This window comes from Taudactylus pleione, unplaced genomic scaffold (assembly GCF_031769625.1).
Source record: "Taudactylus pleione unplaced genomic scaffold, aTauple2 ptg000005l, whole genome shotgun sequence".
Taxonomy (NCBI): domain Eukaryota; kingdom Metazoa; phylum Chordata; class Amphibia; order Anura; family Myobatrachidae; genus Taudactylus; species Taudactylus pleione.
In genome coordinates, this window is record NW_028284408.1 from 29,450,251 (window position 1) to 29,470,076 (window position 19,826).

General features: G+C 42.4%; 1 protein-coding gene across 1 annotated transcript; it reads left to right on the forward strand.

The window, feature by feature from the left end:
- Positions 1–1,645: 1,645 nt before the first annotated feature.
- SKIC8 (SKI8 subunit of superkiller complex) lies at positions 1,646–16,752 on the forward strand. The gene is made up of 10 exons (XM_088480649.1): positions 1,646–1,895; positions 2,103–2,130; positions 3,911–4,016; positions 9,843–10,015; positions 11,534–11,682; positions 11,781–11,874; positions 14,265–14,358; positions 15,735–15,827; positions 15,913–15,991; positions 16,461–16,752. The coding sequence occupies exons 1-10, from the start codon at positions 1,884–1,886 to the stop codon at positions 16,548–16,550; spliced, it is 918 nt and encodes a 305-aa protein (XP_088336775.1). The 5' UTR covers positions 1,646–1,883; the 3' UTR covers positions 16,551–16,752.
- Positions 16,753–19,826: the final 3,074 nt, after the last annotated feature.

The following is a 19,826-nucleotide window of genomic DNA, read 5'->3' on the forward strand; positions in this document are numbered from 1 at the left end:
CTGGCTGACTTCAAGTCTGCATTTCACATGGTTTTAATCAGCCACAGAACCTGTGTAATTCACATGTCACGAAATAAAGGAATGGCACGGCAAGCCTAGATATGAAAGACATAATCTGATCATGCAATAATTTTTCTTAGCAGTTAGTGAAACACACCCCTGTGAGCTCAGGGGGTCATTCAGACCCGCTCGCGAGTGCAAGACGCTCGCAAGTGGGTCGATGTTGCCCCACTGCGCATGCGCATGATGGAGGGAGCTCCGTCGTGCGCATGCGCGAGACCCGGATAGCGACGGGCTCTCCGTTGCTCCGGGTCTTGCACCAAAGGGGGCGTGCTGTCGATGTTGATTGACAGCATGCCCCCTTTGGTGGGCGTGCTAGGGGCATGGCTGCCAGACGGAGGCGTTCCTATGGGAACGCCTACCGTCTGAAGCCGGCCCCACTGACATCACTAGTGATGTCAGTGGGAGTGATTTTGGCTCTGATAGAGCCAAAATCACTCCAGGACTTGCGGCAGCGAGACCCACAGCTATGCGAGCGTCCATAAGGCCGCTCCATTTTCATGTAGGAGGGCCCTGATTCAGAGCGAGCGCTCTGGTCAGAGTGTCCGGCTCTGAATCAGGCCCTCAGTTGTTACCTGCGTGATGGCAGAGTCCTGGTCTGTAAATGTTCAGCCAGCACTTATATCGGAAAGGGATTGAAATACCGGCGGCTGTTTAAATCCTGACAGCGGATGCCTGACAGATGAAGATCCCGACTGGGGCAGGTAAGTACCCTAACCCTCCCCTGTCCCCCCCCTAAGTGTTGATTAACCCTAACCTAGTGACTAACCCTAACCTCCCCCCGGGGCTGCCTAATCCTAGCCCCCTCTTACTGCTCCCTAAACCTAACCCTCCCGGGCAAAATAAAGCCCAGGCAACTTTGATGCTTATCCCTCCACAACCTGTATGTGGCCTGCAGGGTAAATAATGGTCTGGTTGTGTATAGTTCCCCTTCAAGTACATATACCGGGAAATGACGTGGAGTGAGGGCGGAAGTGAGGTTCCATGACCTTAAAGGCCACCAAAAGAAGAAATTTGTACTCTCGCTGGCTCGTTTCGCTCGCCACAGGTTTCTATTCCCACTCTAATGTCCACATGGATAGTAACTGATGACATTGGATAGTAACTAATGACGTCAAGTTCTATCTAGTGAAGAGGATCTATCCTCAACCATAATGGTCTGGACTCTCACTCTAGTGCTGAAATACTATTGAGCTATTTAAAAAAATTAAATCAAGTTATCAGGAAGGTCTCCTCTTTATAGTGCAGGGTTCCTGTGCCCAATATCCATTCAATGAAAAGGCCATGGCATGAACTTGGGTTGAAGTTGAAACTAAATGAATTTGCCACAGCTACAGGACACCTGTTGCAAGAAGCCATATTTGCTCTTCTCATGTGACATGATGATCCGACGGTAGCACAAACTCAGTGCTCAATCTATTCTACTATCTCGTTCATTTACAAAATGAGCCTGTTCTTATTCTCCTTGGTGCATCATGTACAATGACGACAGCACGTTACGTTAGGTCTAATTCGAACAGAGCAGATTAGAACCGTAAAGCCTACTAAAGATGGCGTAGAAGCACCAGCACTGAAGACACGGAATTAATTACAATTCCCCTCTAGTGTTAGATGGCTGTGCGCCGGCTCCCATGTGACGTCATCTAGAAGCGACTTTTATGTCAAGCGCTGGAATTTTAGTTGATTTTTCTTTTCTAAGCAACTAGAGAAGACTACAGGCAGGAGGCATAGTGCTGAGGCGCAGTAGTGTCTTTGTAATAACCCGGACTCCTGCTTGTACTCCCTAGGTAACTATAATCTCTCATTCATCCTGACGCCTGGACATGAGCACACAGGTAAGGCTCTTTAGAACACTGTCTACAGCACGGCTAGATATTCTGTAGCTATGAACTACAAGTCGCAGCAGTGCATACCCTGACAACCAGAGCTTGTGGTTACACATCATGTGAAGCACTAGTCCCAATCTCTGCTCTCCCTCTTTACTGTTCATAGAGACTTTTTTTTTTTTTTTTTTTAACCATTTGGCTTTCTTGTTTCTACAGTACAGCATCCTTTACAAGCAAGAGCAAGGTAACGTGTCACTTTAAAAATTAATGCACAGTTCACTATGTACTTGTATTATTATGGTGGTGTACATTATGTAAGTTTGAGTACAGTTATGTAATACCTGGAAATCTGAACCAGATGAGTGCAAGAAAGTGTGTGTGTGTGTGTGTGTGTGTGATTTATGCATTATGTTAAAATATATAAAGGTCTTTTTAGTAAGCTATTCTTCCATTATAATCCTACAGAAACTGCAGTTTCCCTATCATTTTCTTACAATTCAGTATCTTTCCTATTTATCAACTCCTTTATTTCCTGCGTTAATGGCACAATTGGAGCACACCGTGTTCCACATACAATATATGGGAGCATTGTTATTGTGCTATTTGTCATGTTCTGAAAATGAAGAGTTTACGGTCCTCGCTTACAATAGCTAACACCCTCCGTTGGCATTCTCTTTCCACTGGAAAGTGCTATCAGAGTGCGAAGAAGGATCTCTTCAGATCGTGAGATGTGTCAAACCTTGGAGAGAGAGAGAAAGTGGAGTAGTTTCCCAAAGCAACCAATCAGCTTCTAACTGTCATTTCAAAGACTGTTCTACATCAATGGGAGTTAGAAGCTGATAGGTTGCTTTGGGAAACTTCTCTAAGGCTTGATACATCTACTCCTAAAGCTGGGTACACAGTGTATATAATATATTGTCCAATCTTGCGATCCGTGATGGATCTTCGTATTGTATGTTCCCTCAAACCCACCCAATTAATCATTTGATTAATTTGGTGGTCGCATCTTCCATTCTGATGTACTGCACATTAGATGTGACAATGCCATGGATGACGTGGTAGTGTTACATTAAGCATGTAACAATATATTGCATTGTTGTACCCAGCTTTAGTGCGCATGCTCAGGAACACTGCTGGGACATAACCCATTAGTGTAAACAGACGCTACTACATTGATATATAACCCAGAGAAGACATTCCTAATCCATATGTGATGATAAGGAATGTTCTATTCAGGGCCACAATTAATAAATAAAATGTACCTAGAAGCTACTTTTAACCGTGTCCAGTTTTATGTGAAAGCAGATGAAAATAAAATGTATTGATTTCTATTGTAGGCTCACATACACATTTCTTCTTACTTTTCTGTTTTCTTGCTGTGTGGATATTTTGTTGAATTATGCCATCACTGGTGTTACATTTCTGACCCCTGAGCTAATACTGTCTGATGCAAACTTCTTGGGGTATAAAATCAGGCGAAATGTGCAAACAGACTTTATTTTAGAGGGGTTTCCCATTTTAGGCCCTGCAGATTGATTGGTTCCTTGCCTTGGTACCCCGTGCTATGCTGTTTTTCTAACTGCATCCTATTTAATAGAGCATGATAGAAGGGTTTTACCTCTGCTATAATTGATAGCCACTGCATTCAGGTGTATGGTTCGGTCTACCTCCAGCTAATGGCAGATGTCCCATTGGAGTGACCTGTGTCTCACTTTACTAAATGGGCATGCATGATATAAAGAGGCAGCATGGGTTACTCAACACACTCTCTGTGATTTTGTTTGGTCAGTTTGTTAGTGGAGTATAGATCCATGATTTTCTTAGCAATCTGGTCCTATCCAGTGCTTGAACAATGATCATGTTGTTGTGCCAAACTGATCACATTGTGTGTGGCCATTACTATATGACTGGCATGTAAATTGATTTTGGATAAAATATGGCATAAGTTAATCCTCTGAAATTGTTTATCATATCCCTGGTCATGTCATCAATGCAATGTCTACAGATATTTGTTTTTATTTCAGCCCATAGTGATGCCATATGGTCCGTAGCTTGGGGAAAAAACACCAATGATGGGTCAGAGACTGTGGTTAGTGGTTCTTTGGATGATTTGGTGAAGGTGTGGAAATGGTAAGTTGATTTGGTAGAAAGTAAATGTGTAGCATGATCTGCAAACTAAAATAACTGGCTACAGGGGTTCCCAACTTCAGTTACCTTTTTATTTACTGTAGCCAGCCCTCCTGTGTGTTCTATTACATACACTGCTTGTTATCACTAGCTTCCTTCTCTGCTTTTTAGCCATATCATCATGAAGATGTTTATTTCCATGTTCCTGGTACACAAGCTTCTCATTGAATACAATGCTGATAGCACAGTAGAAATATATAAAGTATCTCAGTGCAATGATGATAAACTATGGGCCTGACTTAGAGCTGGACAGAAGCTACTTTGCTTATGCCGTAATGAATGTACCAAACAGGTGGTATGCTGTAATATTAACCACATGTAGATGCCAAAATGTAATTGGCACAGCATCAAATACAAAGCTGTACTCCAAGACCAATTAATGAAACAAAACAACATCTAATAATTGATTATGATAAAAATAGTAATTCCTTAAAAAAAAAAAAAAAAAGCATAGATAGAAAAGTATATAATTTGTTTGCCTGGATTCTGTTTAGCCGTGTGTCAAATTACAGTGAACAGCTAAATGAGAGCGGTAATGTAGCATACAAATATATGGAAAAATGAACTGCTGTTGGTCCTATTTGTATTTTCAAAAGAGGGAAACCACTTAAATGGGCTGATTATGAGTCGCACGCAGTTGAACAATGTTTTAAGTTTGTGCATGTGTCTTGGTTGTTAGCACTCAGAGATGCAGGACAGTGGGCATTTCTGGGAGGTAACAAGGGTAGCTAAGCAACTGTGGGTGTGTTGCTGTAAGCGGCTGCATCCAAAAACGTACAGCCGCTCACACAGGAGGCCATGGTCAGAGCAAGAAACTGCACCTGCCTTAGGGCTGGTGCAAGTTTTGATGGGGCGTATAAAGACGCACCGAGATGGAAATGCAGCACCGGAAGATGCTGCAAGTGGGTGTCTCAGTATTACCAAAATCAGCCACAGAATTAAATGTGGCTGCGGCAAATGACACGTCTGCGTGTGACTCAGAATCTGCCCCAAAGGGTCAATGAGAGTACAGATGAATGGCAGTGTGTAAGTGACTTGTGTGGGAGAAAGGTGACACAACAAAAGTTCTACCGTAAGTAGAGATAATATCCACAATAATCTAAATTAAACTTTCCATAGATGGATAGAATACAGCAATTAAATAGCATATATGTGGGATATGGTAAATATATATTAATACATATAGTATAGGTACAAAATTCTAGAATCAAAATCAGCGTTTGGATCAAGATTCGAATAATAAGTAGTATATCAAATAGGTTTCCCAATTCACTGCACTGTTATAAGGCTATTGGTAGTAAAATCCATAACAGAAGAATATGTAAATGAGTGGATACGATAAGATAAAGTAAAGGAAGAAATAACTGTGAAAAAAGTGACCTGCCAATGAGAGTACCTGGGTGTATGCTCCATAGTTTAGTGTGCTGCTACTTTTAGTGAGGAGTATCAATTCCCTGTGAAAGACAAAAACTTCCAACACCAATGAGAGTGCACAGAAGGAAGAGGAATGCCTACCTGTTTTAGTGGCAGTGACTTCTTCTGTCCAGGACGCTGGAAGGGATCCCTGTGTGCTCATTGTTAGACCTGCGTTTTGCCAGGACTGGCTTGATCACAGGAGGTGACAAGGCCAGAATGTGACCAAGCCTAGGAGGCAAAATGATTGTCATCTGCCGCTACAGAACAGTGATATGAAACACCACCGCTACCTCTGTGTTCTAAACCGCCGAATGCTACATATGCTGAGAGGACGGTGATATAACAATATTAGAAAGTCTTTTTCTAGTGTCTGATTAGTTACCCTAATGCATATATGCTGGTTTTGCGATGCCACCGTTACCTCTGGACTGCAATCTCATTACGATACATCTGTTGAGAGGGCGGTGATTCAATATTAGGACCCCTCTACCCATATCAATTGCCTTGTTACTAATGTTTCCTTGTTGCCACAGATAGCAACACACTGTCTGGTACGGAGAAGACTACCTTTCATATCATTTCGCGCTCTCTCATCCAGACTCAGCTATCCGTGCTGCACTGCCAACTGGTATCGGTGCGGGCAGATGGGTTCTTGTCCCGACAGCAGAAGTGCCGCTGTTACTATCTTTCACCCCCGTTCGGGACCCCACTGTGCTCTCTCATCTTTCACCCTCTGCTGTCAAGGCAAGGTGGTAAGAAAGCAGAAGCAGGTGGGCTCACCTGTTCGGACCTTATTCATATATAGCAATATTCATTCTTCGAACTAACTCTACAAACTTGTTCATAAAAAATGCTTTTTTATTAAGTGTATGAATAATATGAAATTGGAGTTACACAAAATGTCCATCTACTTTTGATATGTAAATTGGAAACTATTTGACTTAATTGATGCTCTGTCATAAACTATGAATATTTATGAACTGTTTAAATAATAGGCCCATCACTTATTAGTATAGTATTATGTGCATCACTTCTACTTTGTAAATATATGCCTGCCCTACTGCTGATCTGAATATTCCTTGAAGTAACACACTGATGTCCAGCTGTGGGCTAATTGAACATATGTTGCCTGACTGCGGTGTTACTGGATAAATAACACTGATTTGAATAAATGTTTCCCGTAAAATGTGTATTAGTAGATGAAATTAGAGCTACACAGAATGTCTCTCTATTTTTCTCTGATAAACTTGAGTTAAATTTACTGATTTCCGCCGTGAGCTACAAATATTAAAGAACTAATAAAATAACAGGTTCCTCACTTATCAGCATAATACTCTGTACTTGCGGATAATCACTGGCATCCCTAAACAGATTGGTGATGGATCACCGATCATAAAATCTTGGAAAAGATATACTGAAGCTCAGCCGGTGGTTAATTGAACATAGCTTGCCACACTTCTGCATCAAAATGGGATCAGCTGAGCATTATGTGACTCTAATACAGAGTTACATAGTAGTTACTGATTGATATAAATGTATATTTTCTGACTAAGCCACTTTTTTTTTTTCTCTCTCTTCTCTGTGGTGAAAGTATAACATCTTGGGCTGAGACCGGCTAATACTGTCTCAAAATTTGATAAATGAGATTTCACTGACAATGTCCTTGACCTTTTACTACTAAATAATTCATTTAACTTGACAGCAGGGAGCATGTGTGGTGCAGGTGTCCTATTACAGTGATCTCTCTGGACGTACAGTCCTAAGACGAATACATGGATATATATTACTGCTTTTGACTGGCATTTTTCCCCATATAGTTCAAATACAAGGGTATAATTACTTACAGCATATATTCTGGATTAATTCTAGGAGGAATTCATAAAACTGTTATTGATATTTTCTCTTTTTTTGGTGTTGACTTTGCAGCACAAGAGTGTAGTTATCAGTTTCCTATAAGTGTATACTTACGGTTAATATTTCACCTTGCCAATACCAGCACTGCTTGATGGGATACTAAACCACATAAGCAACTATGTTCATTTTTAAACAAAGACTTTTTCTTATATTTCATTTTTCTTTTCCTTTGCACTCCACTTATTTTAATGTTGGCTATTAAAAGCTAAGTTTTAATCACATCATTATTACATAAGTGTGCCCCCAAACAAGAGTCGTCTTTTTCTTTCTTTTTTGAATGTTGGTCACAAGTCAGTTCTGGTTTGAGACCAGGGTAAGTGTTAATAATGACGTTCAGCCAATCACTTAAATGGTATTATAGATTGACATGACTGACAGCCAAAGAGATGAATGGAGGAGTGTCATCTCAGACACATAGTGTCACCTTTCTCACAAACAATTCACTTATACACTGTAATTTATCTGTACTCTTACTGACCATCTAAGTGGTCTCCCTCTTTTTGGAGATGCAATTTGGGGCAACAGCAGATACAGAGTTACTTTTTAAACATATTTGTATGTTACATAAGTGCTCTTATATAGCTAGAGCAAAATATGTAACACCCGCGCTCAAAAAAAACAGGAGTGCAGCTCAAGAAATAGTGACCTACACACGTCACTGAATAAGTATGAAAAGACAAAAAAATAAGGCTAGCTCCGGAATATGATTAGGACTTATTGAGGTACATGTTCTATCATTTCTATACCGCACACCCACAACACAGGGAAAGGGCGGGACCACTAGTATACCCCTATATAAACGGACGATTTGAGAAAACAGGTACACCTTGACAAAGGCTAATGAGCTGAAACGTGTTGGTTACCTGTGGGAGCTTACCATTACCTGGAAATCTTGAGAGGGACCTGTCACTTAACAGGGAAAGGTAAACTGCTTTTAGGGAAGCAAAAAAACTATTGCTTTCATACTGTGCCTTTCAGATATATTGTTAAAGAGACACTTTGAACAATTTATTTTAGTTTCTGTGAAATACTTTATTATTAGGAACATTTACTTCAGAGGAGGAGCGCTCAAGTATATATTTTTTCCCTCTTATGTAGCTGTTCATTGTCATTTTGACACACGACTAACCAGTACAATCCTGGCACACAAATTGTGTACTTATTCGATTATAGGGAATGCAATCTCTGCCTTCCTGTCTTTCCAACTTTGAACACCTCAGAAGCTTTATGTGATCATCCACCCCCCCCCATTTAGGCTTCCATTAATTCAGGGGTACACTCCTTTGAAAGAATGTGCTCCATTAGTAGCTATTGACTGGGGGTCACTTTTGGCTACCAAACAATATCATCCTGCACTACAGATAGCATTAGGTTTTTCCAGATGGAGTTGAATGTTGCAAAGCTCAGATCTCCCCCATCTTGGTTCAAATAAGAAAAACATGGGCTCCTCATGTTTGGTGAGGTAGGTTTTCAAAATGGTCTAGTTAGGCTACTATAATATTTTGTGCACATTATGGGCCTTATTCAGAGCGGGACGCTCTGACCAGAGCGCTCGCTCTGAATCAGGGCCCACCTCCATAAATATGGAGCGTCCTCCTGGACGCTCGTATAGCTGTGGGTCACCACCCACAGCCTATACGAGTGTGCAGGATGATGGTCGCAATGGTCTTGACCATCGCCAGTGCGAGCAGAAGCCTGCGGTTGAGTTTCTCAACCGCAAAGCCAGGAGTGATTTTGGCTCTATCAGAGCCAAAATCACTCCCACTGACATCACTAGTGATGTCAGTGGGGCCGGCTTCTGACGGTAGGCGTTCCCTTGGGAACGCCTCCGTCTGGCAGGCACGCCCACCAAAGGGGGCGTGCTGTCAATCAACATCGACAGCACGCCCCCTTTGATCAGACACAACGAGCGAAGGAAGGTCCTTCGCTCGTCGCGTCTCGCGCATGCGCACCATCGACCCACTTGCGAGCGGACAGCCGCTCGCGAGTGGGTCTGAATCAGGCCCTATGTGTGTTTCAAAAATGCAGAATAATTTTCAAGTGAAGATTTTATTATGAAAACCTAGTTGTAGAATCTGGCTTTGTGTTTTGGAAATGTGATTTAATATTGAAGAAAAAACTACAAAGTTTTTATTTTTTTTTCATTGTGGTGATGAGGAAAAAGAATACACAAGTTTTGCTATCTTGCAATTTCATTTAAAAAAAGCAAAACACTTTTTTGTCTGTTTTTGTGTAGATTTTATTTGAAGTGTCATAAAGAATAAGCAGAATAATGGTATTTTCTGAAGAAACCAAGCTGTATTTTTTTTTAACTGCCCTTTGGAGCTGGAAAGAAAGCTCCCTTTATATTTTCTGTCTGCCCGCAGAAAACTGTTTCCACTCGCTAGTTGCCTCGGCCTTGTTTGATTCTTATGTTATATCACCCCTGATACCTTTCAGGTCTGATGAACACCTAGACCTGCAATGGACACTCGAGGGCCACCAACTGGGTGTTGTATCTGTCGATGTCAGTCCCACTGGTAACATTGCAGCTTCTAGTTCTTTGGATGCACATATTCGCCTCTGGGACCTTGACTCTGGCAAGCAAATCAGCTCCATTGATGCTGGGCCAGGTACAGCCTTTTCTGACTAATAATTATTCATAATGAAACACTATGGGGATTACCATAATGCACTGAGCTGAATCACACACATAGGGGGCGATTCAATTGTTTTGGGTGGTCCAATAATGAATGGGTGCCCATTCTAGCAATTACACTTTTTTGGGCACTCACTAATTATTACACTTGTCACACCAACTTAGATGGGGTTTAGCTGTATATTTTGGCTAAACCCGTCTAAAGCCCTGGTTAGGGCACCCAAACCACGAACTTTTCGCATATTCTGCTTGAGTTCAAGCAGATATGCTAGCACCGCGGCGGCCGAACGGAGCCACACTTGAATTGCTCTGTTGGGCTTACAGCCGCTGGCACTAACAACTGAAATGCCCCAACTGAAATGCCCCAATAGAGTTGCACAGACTATTTACCATGCTGTGTAATTGGTGCTGTTACTATGTTTAGTTACAGAAATTGTACTCCCTTTTTTTTTTTATGGGGTTCAAGACTGTATAAATCTTCTGTTTTCTAATCTGTACTGCTAGGTATAAGCCTCTATTTAAATAACTTGTATGTTACATGCTAAAGTTGTTTGAAACAGAGGTAATGAGCGGAATATATCTGACCTAATTTTGCTATGTAATAAATGTGTGTGATATACTTTGTTGACATTCATAATGTCCAACATGCTTGGCATGTCGAAATTTAACACTGATGAAATGTCAACATGTTTAGAATGTCGACAATACGCCCCTGGCGGTCTAGTGGTGACTTACCTGGTGCGGCTCCAACGATGTTTTCCGAGTCAGGCAGTGACGCCGTGATGACTCCTTGCGCTCCCAGTGGCCTAACCGCTAACCTTTTCTCTAGTGCCTCTTCCTAACCTTCCCTCCCTTTGCCTAAACTCTAACCCCCCCCTTAGTGCCTAACGCTACCCTTCCCTCCCGCAGGCTATTGCCTAACCCTAGCCTTCCCTCCTGTAGGCTAATGCTAACGCCCCTAGTGCCTAGCCGTAACCTCCCCCCATAGGCTAATGCTAACCCTTCCTCTAGTGCCTTACCCTACCCTTCCCTCCCGTAGGCTAATGCTACTCCCCCACAATCCTATCTCTTCCATTCCGTAGCCTCAATCTTACCCTCTGCTGCAGCCTAACCATTTCACATGTCAAGATTCTGCAAATGCCAATATGTTCAATGTCAACATTTCAACCATATCGATAACATAACTGTCAATATTATGAATGCCGATATTTTGACCACATACCCCATATACATTATATAGTAATGGAAGCTTAGAAGAGCTTCACAATCTATTTATGGGACATTTATCATTGTCTATCATTCTGTAATTCAGTGTGACATCCTGCATAGTATATTATTACTTAGATATGACAATTATATTGATATGTTTTAGAAAAAATATACTGTAATTTATTAATGTGGTGTTCTTGCTACAGTAGCCATAACAGATGCTTTCCTGGTACATGGCCATATAAAAGAATATGTCTATGCTCTTACCCCTATATTTCCACAGTGGATGCTTGGTCTGTTGCCTTTTCACCCGACTCACAACACCTGGCTACAGGCAGTCACGTAGGGAAAGTGAACATCTTTGGCGTGGAGACTGGCAAGAAGGAATTCTCACTAGACACCAGAGGCAAATTTATCCTCAGTATTGCTTATGTAAGTTTTAGTGGCTGCACAGGCTAAACATAGGTTGTCTAATAGGCCACCGACATTTCGTTTGCTTAACGTTTATTGACTAAGTATCTGTCTGACAGAGTCCAGATGGGAAATATTTGGCAAGCGGTGCCATTGACGGCATTATTAATATCTTCGATATTGCAACTGGGAAACTCCTCCACACGTTGGAAGGTAAGAGGATCTCCTCATCTGGTAATTCAGAGGAACTGGCGGTGGGTGCATCATTGGTTTTTCCCACACTCCAAAAACTTTTTGGAAGGAAATTGACATAGTGCTTGTTTGTCTGGTAGATCATTTAGACTGTAAACTCCAAGTGGACAGGGATTGAAAGTACTGTCTCATATGTTTCTTCTATATAAATAAATAAAATGAACATAATAAGAGATAGTAAATGTACAAAGTAATTATTATTGACGGTATACAGTATGTCACCTAATCATTTTCTGCTGTCATTGACTTGTGGTTGAATGCAAGAGCAACTCAGAATTAGGGGTGCAAATGGATGAAATGTAGGAGTTCCACCATACGATAGAACCCCTCATTTCAGTTCTATCATAACTCCCTAGCGTCACTCTGCTGGGGCACTGTCAGAAAAGAGAAAATGTGGGTGACTATAATATTGGAAGGGTGTTGTGTGTGGAACCGGAGCATGGGAAGGTGGGAGTGGAGATGAGTTGGGGTGCAGTGATCTCTGTTAGGATGCTTATCTGGAGGGGAAGTTACTGTATGGGGATAGGGAGAGGGACATGTCCACCACCTGCTAATCTGTTTTACACCAGACCCTTTTGTCCTTGCATACAGAGGGTCTCATTGTCTCAGAGTAGTAACATTGCTTTTTATTGTTTTAGTATTGCTTTTTATTATTCGCATTATATTTTCACTCAGAACTGTGGTAAGAGATTATGGGCTCTATTTACTACAATCTGCATTGGTAATGCAGATTGTAGTGTGATATTACCGAGTGAATTCGCATTGCGAATATCACAGGGATTTACTACAAATCCCTTGCAGGGACAGAGCTTGCGCGAAAGCTCTGTCCCTGCGAATCCCCTCCGCACACTAGTCACGATATTTTCGACCGGCAGCCGCTGCTACACACCCCCAACCCCGTGACCCCTCCACTCCCTTAATTACACTTACCTGCATGATCCGGGCTCCGGTGATGTCCTCCGGTCAGCTGACATCCCATACTGCACTGGGACCCTGTCAGGTGATGACCGGGCCGCAGTGCAGCATGGGAGACCAGCTGACCGGAGAGAGGACATCACCGGAGCCCCGAACTTCGGTCCCTAGAGTCAGGTAAGTTTGTTTTTTTTTGTTTTTTTACAGTGAATCAGCGTGTGGTCTGTTTAGACTACATAGCTGATTACTGGTGCCGGCTCCGGGCTCTGCTCTGCCCGTTATAGCGGGCGGAGCAGGAGTTCGGCAACCAGGGGAGACCCTGGATAACGCCACCTCCTAGTGGTGTTATTATCACAGGGCTTTCCCCGGTATTTTTTTCACAATTTATTTTTAGTAACTTTACAATTATGGGAAATGCGATCTGCTTACTAAAAATAAGTGATACTTAGGGGTTGGAGTAGAATTTTACGAATTCTACTCCAGTTGCCCTTTAGTAACTGTAGGTGATACTAAAATAATGTGAAAAGGGTGTGAAAACACCCCTTTTCACTTTATTTTAGTAAAAATAATGTTAATAAATAGAGCCCTATGTGGTTTACTGATGTAACAGGAGAAAAGGCAACTTTGGCCTCATTAAATCATTACTACAATTGTGTGGGTTCCATGGATGAAGTGACACATAATCTAAGTAGTGCGTAGATATTTACATTAAACAGGAATATTTAACATAGCATAAACTTTAATTATGTGTTTTGCGACAACCTGAAGCTAATTTTATGGCTAAAAGAACTAGTATAGAATAAAATATAATATCCTTCATTTAGCCGAAAGACTGATTAATAAGACTCCTTTAAATGAAACACTACTGATCCCTAACCGTGCACCTGAATCCCTGATCCTGATTTAGTGATATGTGAATACGTACCTGCAGAACATGTCAGTCATGTTTCCACTAAGAAAAAACACTTCAGCTTTTGTCGCTCTATTTCTGTAATCGTTTGTCATACTAGTAGCCACTATTATTACATACATACTACATAGCTCCAGTAATTACAAGAAAACCCAGGGCAGTACAATTTCATGGTGGTTAGTATTGCTGTCCCCCACAGCACTGGGGGTCATGGGTTCAGTTACTAACAGGGCCATATGTGCATTGTATTTATGGGAGTGAATTTAGACTGCAGGCTTTAGTGGGTAAGGGACTTGTGTGAATGATCACATATTTGCTACATCACTGCATAATATGATTCTCACTGTATAAATAAAAAAATACCTGGCCTGCTTACAGTTCTAAATACCTGTACTTGAGCTTTACATATTACCATAATATTTTATCCTGTTTTTGTGCATATTCCCTCCCCTCCCCTCTTTGTAAATGTATTGCATGTCTAAGTTTCAAATGACTTTCCTCTATTTTTCCTTCTTAATCTGTCCTCCAGGACATGCTATGCCTATCAGATCATTAACCTTTTCCCCGGACTCTCAGCTGCTCGTCACAGGCTCTGATGATGGTTATATCAAGATCTATGATGTGTGAGTTATGGGGTCTTTGTGGGGGGGAGGGGGGGTTATAGGAAAATACAAAGGGGGAGATGTACTAAGCCGTGGAGAGCGATAAAGTACCAACCAGACAGCTACTAACTCGCTTTACAGGCTGTATTTGAAAACTGACAGGAGCTGATTGTTTGGTACGTTATATCTTTCCACACTTTCAAAAATAAAACATAAGAGCTTGGTTTTATAGTGTACTCTTTGCTTACACACTATGAGCCGTTTTCAGTTTGAGCGGACCCGCGATACTTTTCCGCCTCCCGGACTTTTCGCCTGTTTTGCAGGCGGAAAAGTATCGCGTGCGTCCCGCGTATCCCCGTATTCAATATTGAAAGTACGCGAAAACGGGACCCGGCGAAACTTAAACAAGCGGAAAGTCCTGTCAGATTTGGGGAAATCAGCCTGACACCCCCCAAAAGATGTTCACTATGATACCCCCCGATTTGGCTTGCTGAAGGTATTTGGTGTTTTTAAACTGCCTCAATAGCTGGTAAATAGCGTTTTTGTATAAGTGCTGAAGAATAGTATTCAGGAGGGTTTTTTGCAGAAAATAACTTATCCCAGCAAATATGGGGGACAGCATATTTAAGAGTTGCTAAAGTTCAGTTTTAAAAAAACATGAAAAATCCACCTGCCGCAAGCCTCTGCAATGAAAAAAACACCTGGGGCATACTTGGGACCCCCTGGAGTCTAGTTCGCTAGATTTTAACTTTGTCCCCCAACTTTTTTATTCGCCCCCAAAATGAAAGGGAATTTTTGGGGTGTTAAATGGTTTTTTTAAAAAATTTGACCCAGTTTGCCTTTTGGGGGACTGTCTGTCTGAAGGCTGCACGGGGGTTCCCGCAATGTTGCACCCCAAAACCCAATTCTGCACTTTTTTCCGCCTGCTATTCATAGGCGAAACTTTTTTGGCTATTACATTGACTTTCCGCCTAGGCGGAAAGTCTTTCAAATTGAATACAGCGATACTTTTCTGCCTGGCGAAATTACGTCATCGCCAAAACTTTTTCGCTGATTCCAGCTTTTCACCTCAAATTGAATACGGGCCTATAGCGGGATCCATAGTGTGGGGTGAACTGATATTCATAGCAATGCAGCCCATGTCTCATTAATGTCACTGCATTCTAGTGAATTTTGATAGACTGCGTTCAGCCCACAAAGTGTCTGCATCCACTGCACCCATGGTGCAATTTTTCTATAATTTGTTTTCTAAATAATTGGTGGTTAGTTGTAGGAATAGCTTGATAGTCTAATATACCAAGTAGTGTTACATACTGTATGCTGGATGCAAATCCGTTATGAATATATTTGAATATTAACTACTTGTAATATATTACATTTTATTTTGCTTTTGTCAGGCAACATGCCAGTTTGGCTGGCACTCTCAGTGGACATGGCTCCTGGGTCCTGAATGTGGCTTTCTCCCCTGATGATGCTCATTTTGTCTCTAGGTAGGATGTGTATCAAATCAGAGACATGTTTCTGGGAACCGTGTGACTAGAATGTAATTTTAATTCCTGTCTAATCTCTCCTCAGCTCTTCTGACAAAAGTGTGAAGGTGTGGGATGTTCCCAGCAGAACGTGTGTACATACATTCTTTGATCACCAAGAACAGGTAAAATTAATAAGCCATTAGTTTGTTTTTAAATACAATCATTTTGATTCAACAAGTATTTGTCACCTATACGTATTGGAGGCAGCCATTTTGTAGTCTGTCTCTCACGCCCTCTCTCTTTCCCTCACATTACTTCTCAGCCAGCCAATTTATTAGAATCTATAGACATTGTTACCCCTTGCATTACAAGTTTGTACTGAATTGATACACTTTATTCTTAATGTCTGCCTGCAAAATGGCTGCCTCCACTTGTTATTGATGCACTTTATACTTTATGTATGTTTTTGTTTTTCTTTCCCTTTTTAAACTCCATTTTCAGAAACCTCAGATTAGTAATCCATTGGTCAGAAATCTGAGACATCCCCAGCCCAACCTAGAACATAGTTTGTGCTGTTCTTGTCCTATCTTTTTTTTCTTTAAAATGTAGAAGAAAAATAAAACGTCTCTAATATGTTTGTTTTTCTTGTAGGTTTGGGGTGTACAGTACAATAGGAATGGCTCTAAAATTGTCTCTGCTGGAGATGACCAGGAAATCCATGTCTACGACTGTCCTATATAACACATCATGTTCTCCTCATGGGGGGAAAGGACCGGCAGAGAAATCATTCCAACTTGTCTGCTGCTAACATAAACTGTCCATATCCTACATCATGTCATGGTGTAAATGACGGCGTGTCTTTTTTTTATGTGGATGTTTTATTTCTTTTGGCTTTTTTTTTTTTTTTTTCCCAGCACCGGAATTATTAAAACTTTTAATTTGTCAGCCTGTTCCTAGTATTATGTTTTGGGACTTTTATGTTTATTCACTTCTTGAACAAAATTTCAAATGCATTTTTTTATTGCAAAATATTATCAATTGGTTTAATCTGTGGGTGGATCACCGCAATATTGTGAGGGAGACTTGTCTGTAAGCCATACATGATGGGCACTGGGTGGGGTGGAAAAACCTTGGTTTAAGCGACAGGATCACATGGGACAAGTTACTATAAATGACTGCTGACCAGACATAACGGCATATAGCGGTCACTAGCTGACTTCATATAACGGCATATCGTGGTTATTAGCTGACCAGATGGGGAGATGCACTAAGCCTTGGAGAGTGATAAAGTACCAGCCAATCATCTGTCAGTTTACAGGCTTTGTTTGAAAAAATGACAGGAGCTGATTAGTTGGTACTTTATCGCACTCCAAGACTTAGTGCAGCTCCCCTAATACGGCACATCGAGGTCCCTAGCTGACCAGATTTTCAGACAGCCACACCCAAACTCTTAATTCATATCATTTGTTTCTTCAGGGTCCATGGGGCTCCACAGGGATACATTGGGGTGTAGGTGGGACCTGGAGGACCAGACACCAACCTCAAAGATTTTCAATTCCAGGATACTCCGGTGTCCCCCCCCCCCCCCCTATACCTCGCCCACAGCCTGATGGCACTTCAGTTTTGTTAGTGTCTGGCAGGAGCTGGATCACCATTATAACAGAGGGCTGCATTAAGCAGCCTACAGTGCATCCGAAAAGTATTCAAAACGCTTCACTTTTACAACATTTTGTTATGTTACAGCCTTATTCCAAAATGGAATAAATTCATTTTTGTTCTCAAAATTCTACACACAATACCCCATAATGACAACATGTAAAAAGGTTTTTTTGAGATTTTTGCAAATCTCATTAAAAAAAAAACTAAGAAATCACATGTACATAAGTATTCACAGCCTTTGCCATGAAGCTAAAAATTGAGCTCAGGTGCATCCTGTTTCTACTGATCATCCTTTAGATGTTCCTACAGCTTAATTGGAGTCCACCTGTGGTAAATTCAGTTGATTGGACATGATTTTGAAAGGTATACACCTGTCTATATAAGGTCCCACACTTGACCGTGCATGTCAGAGCACAAACCAAGCATGAAGTCCAAAGAATTGTCTGTAGACCTCCGAGACATGATTGTCTCGAGGCACAAATCTGGGGAAGGGTACAGAAAAAGATCTGTCGCTTTGAAGGTCCCAATGAGCACAGTGGCCTCCATCATCCGTAAATGGAAGAAGTTCGGAACCACCAGGACGCTTCCTAGAGTTGGCCGGCTGTCTAAACTGAGTGATCGGGGGAGAAGGGTCCTAGTCAGGGAGGTGACCAAGAGCCCAATGGTCACTCTGTCAGAGCTACAGCATTCCTCTGTGGAGAGAGGAGAACCTTCCAGAAGGAACAACCATCTCTTGCAGCAATCCACCAATCAGGCCTGTATGGTAGAGTGTCCAGACGGAAGCCACTCCTTAGTAAAAAAAAAAAGCACATGGCAGCCCACCTGGAGTTTGCCATAATGCACCTGAAGGACTCTCTGGTCTGATGAGACAAAGTTTGAACTCTTTGGCGTGAATGCCAGGTGTTATGTTCGGAGCAAACCAGGCACTGCTCATCACCAGGCCAATACCCATCCCTACAGTGAAGCATGGTGGTGGCAACATGCTGTGGGGATGTTTTTCTGTGGCAGGATAGAAGGAAAGATGAATGCTGCAATGTGCAGAGACATCCTGGATGAAAACCTGCTCCAGAGTGTTCTTGACCTCAGACTGGGGCGACAGTTCATCTTTCAGCAGGACAATGACCCTAAGCACACAGCCAAGATATCAAAGGAGTGGCTTCAGGACAACTCTGTGAATGTCCTTGAGTGGCCCAGCCAGAGCCCAGACTTGAATCCAATTGAACATCTCTGGAGAGATCTGAAAATGGCTGTGCACCAACAGGGCCGGCGCTAGGCTGTGCTGCGCCCAGCAATGTCCTGTGTTGCCGCCCCTTCTCTCCTCCGCTCCCTCCCCCTGAGCTTACATATGTGCTATAGTGCCAGGAGGGCGGGCGTTTCCTGCACCCTCCGGAAACAGTAGCGCTCCGGGCGCCAGACCGGCTTGCCCGTGCCTGGAGCCGCTACTGTGCGCCGACGCTTCCCATCCAACCTGACGGAGATTGAGAGGTGCTGCAAAGAGGAATGGGCATAACTTCCCAAAGATCGGTGTGCCAAGCTTGTGGCATCATATTCATAAAGACTTGAAGCTGTAATTTCTGCCAAAAGTGCATCAACAAAGTATTGAGCAAAGGTTGTGAATACTTATGTACGTGTGATTTCTTAGTAGTTTTTTTTTTTTTTTATAAAATTTGTAAAAATCGCGAAAAAACTTTTTACACGTCATTATGGGGTATTGTGTGTGTAGAATTTTGAGGACAAAAATTTATTCCATTTTGGAATAAGGTTGTAACATAACAAAATGTGGAAAAAGTTAAGCGTTGTGAATACTTTTCGGATGCACTGTAAGCTTTCATTTTATGATTTCATTAATTGTCTATTTTTTACTAACAGTGAGCAGCACCAGACTGTCCTCTGGACGTCTGTGCTGCCACCCCATCACCCCTCCACGGCGCCGTGACACCAAGCCTGTGCTAGGTACTCCTGGCGGGGCTCCGAGGGTGACTAGCTAGCAGGCTCCCTGGACCCCAGACTGCAGCCCGGAATCATGGGGACAGGTAAGACGGGGACCCACGGTTTAGTGGAGTCTTGACTCCAATCTCAGACAGACCGGAGACGCTGATGTGGACACTGGCTCGCCCACTACACTAACAGGGCACAATATACTGGCACAGAGGCAATTGTTATGGCCAGAGCACCCAGTGGTTAACGTCAGCCAGGGGAAAAGGCGCTCTCCTTGCAGCCCTTCTCCCAGCTCAGGGCGCCTTTCCACTGCGGTCTTGGTGATTCCTGCGCTGCTCCTCCCTCACCCCCTTTTCAGCAAGCAGATCTCCCGGAAAAGGTGGGTTCAGTCTCCCTGTATACATCTCCCACGTGCCAGGT

Coding starts and splice junctions, on each gene's coding strand:
- SKIC8 (XM_088480649.1), top strand. Junction 2,131..3,910: donor CCTTTACAAGCAAGAGCAAG/GTAACGTGTCAC, acceptor TTTTTATTTCAG/CCCATAGTGATGCCATATGG. Junction 4,017..9,842: donor TTGGTGAAGGTGTGGAAATG/GTAAGTTGATTT, acceptor GATACCTTTCAG/GTCTGATGAACACCTAGACC.